At 35.9% G+C, this 12,637-nt stretch overlaps 1 protein-coding gene across 2 annotated transcripts in view; it reads left to right on the forward strand.

Moving 5' to 3' along the window:
* Positions 1-715: 715 nt before the first annotated feature.
* LOC131795171 (troponin T, cardiac muscle isoforms) overlaps positions 716-12,637 on the forward strand; it is a 34,413-nt gene continuing 22,491 nt past the window's right edge. For both annotated transcript variants that reach the window (XM_066173833.1, XM_066173834.1), the window contains exons 1-6: positions 716-860; positions 4,866-4,937; positions 6,396-6,416; positions 7,308-7,331; positions 7,863-7,883; positions 10,342-10,362. In XM_066173833.1, coding sequence (XP_066029930.1) covers positions 4,901-4,937; positions 6,396-6,416; positions 7,308-7,331; positions 7,863-7,883; positions 10,342-10,362 — 124 coding nt within the window. In that variant the 5' untranslated portion in view covers positions 716-860; positions 4,866-4,900. The remainder of the gene's footprint in view (positions 861-4,865; positions 4,938-6,395; positions 6,417-7,307; positions 7,332-7,862; positions 7,884-10,341; positions 10,363-12,637) is intronic.

Genomic DNA, 12,637 nt, shown 5'->3' on the forward strand with positions numbered 1-12,637 from the left:
TTGTCGTAAGATTCATAAATAAATAAGAAAGGATTAACTCTGTGTTTCCATCAGAAGTGTTTTCTTGGAGTACTCGAGACGTGGGTATAATGGACTGAAATTTTAAATCGTTTACTTGCGGTAAAGCAGATGGTGAAACTGTGGCCTGAGAAGGGCTTTGGATGGCGACAGACCTCATTTCTGTTTTCTTAAGAGTGGAACCCTTCGCGATTTCCTTACATATTTATGCTTCTCGATTTCTTCTTTGACACTAAATGCTATGCTATTCTGATGTCGAACTCTTTTACACTGGTACATTTCTGTAAGCTTGCACAGCCTCTACAATGCCTTCTTTTCTGCTTTTCACTCAAAACAAATTTATATAACGATTTATTTCTACGTACACGTCTTTGAAAACAACGACAGCAATCCATCGTTTCATGAAGAACAGCTTCCCCTCATTGCAGCATGCAGCGGCTTTGGTTGGATGTTTTCTTACAAATTGACAGGCAATTTACATGTGAAAACTTTCACACACAAGAAAAAAAATATAGTACATACAAACAACAGTCAAAACAATTCCAGTTTATCGTTGTTAATACTCTATTTCCGGCCCCATCGATCCCTTCCGTAAATCATACTTCCTGTGTGGAGTTTTACCATCAGTCACTCAAAAAAATTGAATTAATTCCTTCTCCTAGAGGTCATTATTTGGCAACCATACCGCTGACAAAGAGCTAAAATAACCCTAGGCTCGAGATTGAAGCCCGCTTAAGAAAGAGAGGAACCTGGGGAACAGGCTTGCTTGTTTTGGTCTTCGAAGCCGTCATCTTGAAGGCTGTCAGAGCCCAGACAAGAAACATTGAACAGGCGACAAAAAGGTATGTTTAAACAGTTGTGGTAAGATGTTTTTAAAGGCCCATTTCCACCCTTATGCAACGCGCGCCGCGACCCAATTTCCTGTAACACGAAACTCCCAGATCATTGAAAACCTCCTAAAATCGTCTTTCTCAAGAGCCATCCTAGACATATAGTCAACTGTATTACGGTAAATACATTCGCCATTCGTCATTTTACAGTTTCCTTACAGTATTTTGAAACTTGGCCGGAAGAATCCGAAGAAAATTTTTTTTTTAAGTGTCACGCTTGGATCTCTTCTTACTCAGTGAACAGAGTCGGCGAAAAGGACAACGTTCAATTTTTTTCACTTTCTAGGAGCGCTCGAGGATTCTAAATGAAGATAAAATATACCCAGTAGAAATTGTTATTTTTCAAAGAGAAATATGGAAAAATGTCAGACTGCCGGACGTTTAGTTATTCGAAGACCGTGTCCGGTAGTGTCCGGTGAAAATTTTCTTAGTGTCACGCTTGGATCTCTTCGCGCTCTGTGTACGAGGTCAGCGAACGGACAACGTTGGAATTTTTTCACTTTCTAGAAGTGCTTGAGGATTGTAAATGAAGGTAGAATATTTTCCAGCGAAAAATTAGTATAGTTTTTATGGAACGTTGAAAACCTCGAAACGGAGAACTCGCTAAAATGCGTTCTTTTCGTCAAAGTAAGCGGTCAGATAACAAGCAATACACAGTGGAAGTAAGGCGAAGTATTTTTTTTGAGAATTCGACGTATTTTTTTATTCCTAATAGCGGTCGTAAATATTCCCATACAAACCCTTATTATTCCGCCATGACTGTTATTGCGCAAAATGATCATCTCACAGCTGGAGCTTCGGCCGCCTGTGCTGACTCTTGGTCCTATTTAGCAAGGATGGAAAACTTCGATTTAAACAAAATTGATGAATGAATGAAAACGTGGTGGGTCAACATTTTCACTTTCTTAGAAATGCTCGCAAGGATTTTCGTGTTCCTCTTTAGCAACAACCGATCCATAAGCGTTTACTGTCTGGGATTCTACGAAATCAATGGATTCATCCAATTCCATGCCGGATTAAAACGTAAAGAACTGTTTTAAACAGAATTATTTTGACAAGCTCTTCAAATTCATCGGAGAAAACGCAGAAGGCATTTCGAGACAACGTGACAAGATAAAAATAACTGACCAATCAGAGGCGCTATTTAAACAAAAGCGGTGGTTCAAAACAAAAACAAACGACCGCGTTGCATCAAGGTTGGAAATGGGCCTTTAAATGATATAGGACCTTTCGTGGTAAATGAAAATATTACCATAAGCGGTCTCTAATGTTTATTCTCAAACTTGTTTTAGAAAAACAGAAGCAACAGTCCGCAAACTATTAAATTTGTTGTACTTTGGCCAGTTCTGATTCACCGAGCTTATGGGCCTTAATTTTTCCAACTGGAGAAGTCAATAAATATAGATATTACTCATGATTACCTAGCGAGCAGTGAAAACGAACCATGTGGCCGGGCGAGATCATATTTATTTGATGTTTCGTCATTTTTCGACATTCAAGATCATTGGATGTTTGGACTTGTCGAACCGTTCCTCGATTAATTGAAATGTTACCCGAAGCGTTTCTTAATGTTGACTCTAAAGCAGGTTAAAATTGAAACAAGACAGTATTCGTAACTTCAGACTGATTTGATGGACTGTGGGTCATTTTGAATCCGCCGAGCTGAGGGCCTAAATTTCTCCTTCGGGAACAAGCAATAACTGACCGAAATCTTTATCGCAATTACAATTCGCTTTAGTTGGCTAGGTATTAAAACGAGCCAGATGGCGATATTATATTTATTTGATAGTTAACATCCACAGAATTACACGAGGAGCCTCAGTATTGCTGAATTATCTGTTTGTTCGCTCGCTTCGAGTGGTCCTAGAGTTTTACGCCGACGTTGTAACGTAAATTTACAATTTAACAAGCAAGCAGGGAACATGAAGTCGCTGTGTAATCACATTTAGAAACGATGCATAACTTACCTTTTGCTTTAAAAGGATTTGCTCTTAAACTGCGGTTGTGTTATTAATTCCGTAGACACGTTTTTCCGCTTTGGGATAGTTAAGGAATATCTGTCACGAGAAAAGTACCAATTGTGCTTATATCGTTCCAAATTAGACAGAACGAGGAAATCGATGGTTGTTATGAAATGAAAGCTGTATATATATATATATATATATATATATATATATATATATATATATATATATATATATATATATATATGGTGGAGAAACTGGATTAGCGCCAATCATGTACGTGATGGGAATAAATATACTGATCATGAGTTATTTAGTCAGCGGGAGGAAAAATAGGTCTTATAGTAGTGTTTAGGTTTTGTAATTATTTCACAGCCGAGAGAACGACTCAATGATTCAGGGCATGTATCCCGTTTTTTCTTCCTTCAATATACCTTCGGAGAGTTACAAAGTAGAGTAAAAATTCATTTCGAAACTGTTTTTTTTTTTTGCGTGATATTTCATGCATATTACATGCGTAAATGTGTAATTAGGGGTTTTTCCCGTGACCTTTCGCTTTCTATTGCATCATTTTAGTTCTTAGAAATGCATTATTCCGGGTAAGAAGTTCTTGAAGAAATTCAATCCTTTTCGTATGAAAGTTTTTCTATCTTTTTCTTTTATTTTATGAAAGCTAACGCTTTTTTTTTCGTCAAGTTATGTTATTCTTAGTGCTTAATGAGCGGAACTGAACCTCGTTGTTACGATGCATTACAAATGTAAGAATTTATAGTTTTACCCTTATGTTTACATCAACGGCAAACAGTAAAACACCTACGATTTCACTCACTATTCCAAAAACCCTACAACAAATGTCTTAAGAAAAATAGCAACAATGATCTTGCACACAACTAGTGAAAATTTAGTCATTTTTAATGATAAACGGCTGAAAAAAAAAGGGCAAGAAATCTAACACTGATTATTTTAGTTTGCCATATGGTCATTCATAACCTCTCCAATAACTCAACCATCGTCAAAATGTCAACATGATAAGGGAATCATGGGTTTATTTTGTCGATCTACACTCTTAAAGCACCAAGTGAGCTTTATTTCTCGATTGAAGAATGAACGCGTCAGTGACATCGCTGCGGGAAAAATTTAAATTTGATTTTATTTGAACTTGAACTGTGCATTTGACACGTGACATTCTATTGGCCTCGCTTTTCTTTTTCCTTTAGAACTTGAATATCAAGAATTAGCAAGGCTCGAAGATAATCGTGTTTCCTATCATGTGATTGTATTATACACTGAATGTATACATAGACATATGATTGGGTTTGATATTAAAGTCTGGTTGTATTTTCTGATTCTCGTCATTATCAAGTGGATAAGTACAAATTGAAATTTAGAACACATATTTAGGTAGCAAAGCACAACATGACAATTCCAATGTCCTTGCAATTCTAGTGCCATACACAACCAAAAAAAGTTAACAAATCAACTGAAATAATAGCATAAATCAGGCATTATGACAAAATATCAGCAACTGTTAACCTCAGAGAGCATACATTAAGCGCATGTTTTGTTTTGTTTTGTTTTTTTCAAAATCATCTCCTATACCTTGACCTTGATTATTCTGGATATCCAATAATTATTCAGTATATGCCTGCTACTGGGGTATATTCTAAATAATTATAGATATCCAATATCCTGTATTTTTGTTTGCATACTCTTGTATTATTATGCTATTTATTAGTATGACTGGTATGTTAGGGTTAACCATTCCAGGATGTAATCTAGAAAAACAAACGAGCTTAAAAATGAAACTGACACAATATGGGTAATTAAGACATTCGTACCGAAACTGGGATAGTTGGAAAAGTTTTACAGTTTTGTGAATTGAGGTAATCTGTTGATTTGAACAATGTTACCATAATTCGGTGCCATTTCAGAAAAAAGGATATTCTTCTCTATTTGTAGCTAACAGAATAATAATGTTACCATTCAAATTTAGCCTGTTTTTAGGTTGAAATTTATAGCGGAGAGAAGATGGAGTCGAGCACGTCTGACGATGATTCTTATGAAGGTGAGTAACACACGTTTTCGAGCTAGTAACATCTTTTGGTCTTATTTCAACTACTAGTTCAGTAGTGTTTGTAGCTGCGAGGATCTCCTACATTCATTTCTTCACGGCAGTGCACATATATGATTTTCATATATTTACAATCATTATTCATCACTTGGACGGTTTATTTGGACCCAACTTAATGACCAGCTCCCAGTTGGCTTGTTAGCTCAGTTGGTAGAGCGCTGCACCGGTATCGCAAAGGTCATGGGTTCAAATCCCTTTCGGGCCTGAATTTTTGGCAGGTCTTATTTCAACTACTAGTTCAGTAGTGTTTATAGCTGCGAGGATCTCTTACATTCGTTTCTTCACTGCAGTGCACGTTTTGGATTTTCATATATCTACAGTCATTAGTCTGGTTACAAATTTTAATTTTTTTGGCCATTTAATTTTTTTTAAACTTATGGTTCAGAGACTGATTTGAGTGGTTTAGCGGTAAAAAAACTGATGCATCAGCCGTAAAGTAAACTGGAAATTCGAATATCATCAAAGAGCGCGAAGCTGAGTGCGGCTTAAAAAATTTTCCTCAAAAGGTTTTTTTTACAGTTACGACACGAAGTAGAGGTCTTTAGACCTCTAGTTCGTGTCTTCTAAAGATTTTTCCTGTTTTTTTCCTTTTATCTGTGTTAAGTAATCGTGGAAATTTTCAATATCAAAATGTCTTATGAGTTGCACTTTAAATAGTGTACTTGGATGTATCATTAGATTAGATTAAATTGATAAAAAAAAAGATAAAAATTATTTTGTTTGAGATTATAGGATGAGTTTCTTATGAACGAGAACTATAAGTCGAACAACTTTACTATATTCTCTTCTTTATATTTGATGTGCGATACATAAAAAACAACAACAACAGCAACGACAACAAAAAGAAACAAGAAAGCAAACAAACAAAACACGGTTTTATTTTCTTGTCTTGGAAATTGGAAATCATTTCTCAGGCTGGTGAGAAGTTTACACCATGCGTGCATACGCCATTATTCCCACGATTAGAAGTATTTTGTGCAGGATTTTTGCCTCTTAACAGCTAATAAACGAATACAGGATCAGTAAATTGAAAGATAAATTCGAAACTTTCACGATAAGCTTTAAGCCGAATGCAGTACGATAAAATTCCTATTCAGTTGAAATGCCGTATTTTATCAGCTTACTAAGGAGCTAAAGGTCTTTAACAACAATTCGATTTGCAATATTTCCTTTGTAGACAATTCTAACTTTGATTAACGTGCAATAATGTAACGGAAATAAACTGCGCTCAGTGACTTAAGTCCCTCAGGCTTATGAAAACGGGAGATTGATATGGTACAAGTTACTCAACCCACTTAGCGCTCTTGTATAGAAGTTTTCTCACTAAAGCAGCGGGTGTTTGGATGCATTTTCAGACCCGATGGTGATTTCTGGTTTTTTTTTTCTTTTCAGCGATAATGAAGAGGTTGGAAGGTAATTACCTGTGCTAATAACTTGTAGGAATCTTTATTATCAGCAGAAGGTCTTTCAGGTAGCACACGAAAGCCGAAATTTTACACAGTCCATATGGATCATTTTTTCAGTTTTGTTTTATTTTCACTGATGGAGTAAAAGAGGAAGGTAACCACCCTGGCAATGGATCATAGAAATAGGTGAAAGTAGCCCTAAAAAACTCCTTAAGATAGCGAGGTGTTATAGGTCTCACCTTGTGAGTTTGTTTGAAAGCTTCTAAAAAGTCACAGAAATATCCAGAATGATGGTAACCATCTAAAATCGCATAATACTAAACACTTTTAGCACGCAGGCTACAAAAACAATTTAAGGTAATATGTGCGTATCGAATTTCCAAGTGCATTTGTTCACAAACGTTCTCAAATTTTGATGCTACGAACCAAACCTTTGCTCTCCTGACCAAAGGAGATTCTATTTTTTCCCTTCGTACATCACTTTTTGACTCACAGTTGCTTAATGTTTACGGAGTTTTCTTCTGCTAGCAATTGGAAACAAACCTCTCAGTGTCCTGCCTCGAAGCGCAGAACACATTTTTTGTGATCCAAGGTTTTTTTTCTTGTAAATGTACGGATGGTTTTATCTAGAAAAATAACGTAGTTACCGTTTTACTCTTCATAAAAGTCTTTATGCAAAGCCCTATGATGGTTTATGTACGCTTACCAAGTTTGATTGGATAACTTGACTCTGCTGACTATTAATTCCTTCCCTTTTAAACATGTTCCACATGCTCTCAATGAACTTATACGTGACAATTCAGCGCTATTGTGTTGTAGTGTTCTCATAAAATCAGCTTAAGCTCGGATGTATTTCTATAACCGATGGTAATTCCTTATTGTTTTTTTCTTCTTTCAGTCCTTGAGGGGGAGGAGGAGGACGGTAAATATCTGTGCTAATAAATTATTGAAATCTTCATTATCGGCTCAAAGTCTTCCAAGTAGCACACGGAAGCAGAGATTGTAAAAAGTCTGTATGGATTATTTTTCCAGTTTTGTTTTATTTTCACCGAGGGAGAAAAAGAGGGAAGTAAACCATCTGTGGCAATGGATTATAGAAATCTTCATAATCACACAGCCTTACAAGCTGTGCACTAAACGAGAAACAAAAGTACGGATGGATTTATCCAGAAAGATAACTTAGTTACCGTTTTTTCCATTTGTCAAAGTCTTAATGCATAGCTCTATTATGGTTTATGTACGCTGACCAAGTTTGATTGGATAACTTGACTCTGGTGACTCTGCCGACTATTAATTCGTTGCCTTTTAAACATGATGTAAATCCGTTTTCAATGCTTATACGTAACAATATACACGTTTTATACGCATATAAGCTTAAATGTCTCACAAAATCAGCGGGGGCTGGGATGTATTTTCATACCCGATGGTAATTGCTATTTTTTTTTCTTTTCAGCTCGTAGGAAGAGGATGGAAGGTAATTATCTATGCTAATGAATTATAGAAATCTTCATTATTAGCACATTTAAATTGGAGTAAATCGATTAAAAAACCAACAACAACAAAGCAAAACAAAGAAACAAAACAAGAAAGCAAACAAACAAAAGACGGCTTTTTTTCTTGTCTTGAAAATTGGAAATCGCTTCTCAGGCTCGTGAGAGGTTTGCACCATGCATGCGTACGCAATTATTCCCACAAGTAGAAGTATTTTGCTGTTCGTGCAGGATTTTTGCTTCTTAGCAGCTAATAAACGAATTGAGTAGCAATAAATTGAAAGGTAAATTCGAAGCTTTAACGATAAGCTTTAAGCCGAATGCAGTACGATAAAATTCCTATTCAGTTGAAATGCCGTATTCTATCAGCTTACTTTGGAGCTAAAGGTCTTTCACAACTATTCGATTTGTAATATTTCTTTTTTAGACAATTCTAGCTTTTTTAACGTGCATTACATGTAACGGAAATAAAGTGCTACGCTTAGTAACTTAGGTCCCTCAGGCTTATGAAAACGTGAGATTAATACGGTACAAGTTACTTAACCCACTTTCCCTCCCCCCCCCCCCACCCCTCCCCACCACTCCTTTTAAATGCTTATCCTTTCTGGATAGCCTCCATCCTTTTATGAGTACCTTTCCTGTTTGTGATATGCGCTCACGAATTTGGAATCGACGAGGTGACTACGTTGGCTTTGTAAACTTGTGTTTATTTTCGGTTTACTTAGGAACTAGGTCTCTAAAAACTTTTTGATCGTTAGTTATTTGATATTGAAGTATTTAAATTTTAGTTTTAAAGTGTAGTTTACCTGAAGTTACAAGTGATCAGTAGTTTTACCTTTAAATGTTACTGACTTGAAATGAGCTCAGTGACTAAATTCTCCCAGGCCTTCTAAAATATACAATAAAAATGTACAATAACTTGGCTTTACAGACTCTGCCGACTTTATTAGTTCCTCTCTTTTACACCTTGCCGGTGTGTATCTCTTCCAAGCGATAATTCAGCTCTTTTATTCGGGAGTGTTCTCATAAACTCTGCATGGGCCTGGATGAATTTTCATGTGGTTTTTTGTCATTCTGTTTTCTTTTCAAACATGTCAGATTTTAAGAAGATATAGAAGGTAATTACCTGTGCTAATAAATCATAGAAATCTTCATTGACACAAATTCTTCCAGGTAGCAAACTAAAGCCGACATTGTATACAATCGATATGGATATTTTCCAAACTGGATACCAACAACTCCAATTTTTTTGTAAAATAATATATTTAATAAAAGTGAGAAGGGTAAAGCGTAGCTTGTAAGAGGTGTGAAAAGGACCATGTAAACTAACCTGTCCATAGGCATTTGTTTGATTGATTATTTTTTTTATGAGTGTATACGCGGTTTTTACCTAATTCGATATGCAAATATATTTATATTAGGAGGGGCTAACGCTCGAGTTATTAGCCTTTGAAACTCTTTACGGTGGCCAATTCGAAATGTCAACTTAGTTTATTAAAAGGAAAACATATTTCTTTTATTTCCTCCACCGACCCAGCACCACAATAGTTTTTGGAAACTTGCCCCCCTTTACTTTAACGCTTAGTTCAGTTAATATAGGTCGTGTTGTAGGTCTTATCTTGTGAGTTTGTTTGAAAGCTTCAAAAAAGTCACAGAAATATCCAGAATGATGGTAACCATCCAAAATCGCATGATGCTAAACACTTTTAGCACGCAAGCTACAATAACAATTTAAGGTGATATGTGCGTTTCAAATTTCCAAGTGCATTTGTTCACAAACGTCCTCAAATTTTGATGCTACGATCCATACCTTTGCTCTCCTGGTCAAAGGAGATTCTATTTTTTCACTTCGTACATCACTTTTTGAATCACAGATGCGAAATGTTTATAGAGAGATTTCTTCTACTTGCAATTGGAAACAAACCTCTCAATCTCCTGCCCGGATCGAATCGCAGAACACATTTTTTGTGATCCAAGGTTTTCTTTTTCTTTTTTTTGACTGGGTAAAATGAAAGATATTTTTCAGTTTTGTTTTATTTTCATCGAGGGAGAAAAAAAGAAAAGATAACTACCCGTATCTGTGGCAATGGATCATAGAAATCTTCATTATCACACAGCCTTACGAGCTGTGCGCTAAACGAGAAACAAAAATTGCGATGGTTTTATCCATAAAGTTAACGTACTTCTTGCTTGTCCTGTAAAAGTCTTTATGCATAACCCTAACTTGGTTTATGTTCGCTCACCAAGTTTGATTGTATAAATTGACTCTTGTGACTCTGCTGACAATCAATTCCTTCTCTTTTAAACATGGTCTACATCCGTTCAATAAGCTTTTACGTGACAATTCAAACCCTCTCGTGTAGTAGGGTTATCGTAAAATCAGCGGCTGCTCGGATATATTTTTATACCCAATCGTAATTCATTATTTCTTTTTCTTTTCAGAGTTGATCAAGGGGCTGCTAGGTAATTATCTGTGCTAATAACTTGTAGAAATCTTCATACCGGCACAAAGTCTTCCAGGTAGCACACGAAAGCCGAAATTTTACACAGTCCATCTGGATTATTTTTTTCAGTTTTGTTTTATTTTTACTGATGGAGTGTAAGAGGAAAGGTAACCATCCTGACAATGGATCATAGAAATCTTCACTATCACACAGCCTTACAAGCTGTGCACTAAGCGAGAAACAAAAGTAGGGATGGTTTTGTCTAGAAAGATAACGTAGTTACCGTTGCTCTATTTGTACAATGACCTCCCCATTTGTGTACTTTTGTCTCCGGCTTGTGGCTAAACAGCTTTTCTCATGTTTTCCCAACATCTCCCGCGTGGTTTATTGCGGCGGTAAACAGTGACTTTTATGCATGACCGGTTATACGCCTAACCTTTCTGTTACTTCCAATTGGCATAGAAGTTAGATGTTGACAGTTATCACGGATGTAAAGTTATCGCGGTTCCTTTCATGCCATGGTTCTTTCTCAGAGCTAGCTGTTTTAAAAGTGAAATGAAATTTGGTATAAGAATGTTGTTATATCTTTTTGATTGTAGAAGTTTTCGGCAGGACCATGATAAATCAAAATTTGCAATATATATTTCCCTGTATAACGTACCTATATTGTACTATGAACTTCAATATATATTAAAGAGTTGCCTTTTACCTGACTAGAAAAAAGGCGGTTATTCCGAAATTAGGGCATAAATTAGGCACGGTGACAATATCTCAGCGCCTGCAAAAGAGGCACGTTTAGCAGAGTTAACTCGCACCGGGATAATACTAAACGTTTTAAATCGTGTATATGGATGCTTTCTTTTAAATTTTAATTGAAGAAACTCAATGCCAACAATGAAAATTATTTTGTTCAAGATTATCTTCTACAAAATAAGGATGAGTTTCTTGAGAACGAGAACTATAAATCTCTATTACACTGTGCATACACGGTGGATACGTCTGTTTGCTTTAGGTAAAGCAAATACACTCGATCAGTAGGATATTCACTTTCATTTTCTTGATTTTCTTTTAACACATTTTATTTGATTGTATTTATTTAAGCTTCTTAGTACAATTTTACCAGACAGTGACAGAAACAACAGCAAAACAGTGAGCAAATAACACAACGAGAACTGAAAAGTGCTTTCATTCATTTAGTAGTGAATTAAGTTTAAGCGAGGGTAAAACCATGTGGTGGTGGCAGCATTTAAAAGTTTCGCTTTTGAAAGGATATCGACGGAGAAATTAAAAATCACCGGTTGACATCCCAGTGTATTTTTTTTTATACCATGACAAAATTTCATAACTCCTTCCGCAAGGCGATGCAAATGGAACTGGGCTTTTTCGTTAAACTCGTTTGTATGAGTATTCACAGCATTGTCTGTGAGAGGCCATGATGATTTTTCATAGTTAATTGTGATTACTCATGTTTGCTTTGTATGTTCAAAATATTTGGGGAGTGTTCAAAATAATTGGTGGTAGTAATGAATCGTGGTAGTTTTGATTGTAGTTTTCTTTTATTGTTATGCTTTTGCTGTTTTCATATCCGAAAGCAGAGGTTTTTTTAATACTGTACGGTATTTATCGGAGATATAAATGTTTATCCAAGTGTAGAAACGATTCAGCAGTAAATAACACGGGATCTTTCATCTTTTTTCTTTCTTTTCTAAGAAACTTCTGTGGACGAGAACTAAATCGTACTTCTAATGTACTTTATGACAAATTTGATCTGTGTAACGAGGAAATCGACGTTCGAGCTAAGACTGGAGTTGCCGTACAGAAGTAAGATACGAGAAAAACAAAAAAAAACACATAAAGACACTGGAAAAAACCGATAAAGAAATGAAAACTAACTTGCCCACAACCATTTGTTTGATTGATTTTTTTACTTTTTTTTTGGAGTGTCTGTACGGTTTTACCTAATTAAATATACAATTGTTTATATTTCTTTTGAGGATAGAACGGAAACGTCCATAGAGGTGCTGACGAGTGTATGTGCGGCTTTTACTGTTGGTTGTATGCACGATTTTTCCCAATCAAATGTGATCCTTTGACGTTTAGTTCAGTTATTCTCGTCTACAGAAGTGTGCATTAGTACTAATGCATTCTAAAATGTCACATAATCATGTTTTGGCTAGCCATTAACAATAAGAACACGTTCTTCTCCGCTTTCTACGGCAACTGCAGGTTTTTTTGTTTTGTAAATAAACAGTACGTTAGACCCCAAAGTGTTCAGTATCTACCTTTGTTTCTGT

Source organism: Pocillopora verrucosa, chromosome 10 (genome assembly GCF_036669915.1).
Source record: "Pocillopora verrucosa isolate sample1 chromosome 10, ASM3666991v2, whole genome shotgun sequence".
NCBI classification, from domain to species: domain Eukaryota; kingdom Metazoa; phylum Cnidaria; class Anthozoa; order Scleractinia; family Pocilloporidae; genus Pocillopora; species Pocillopora verrucosa.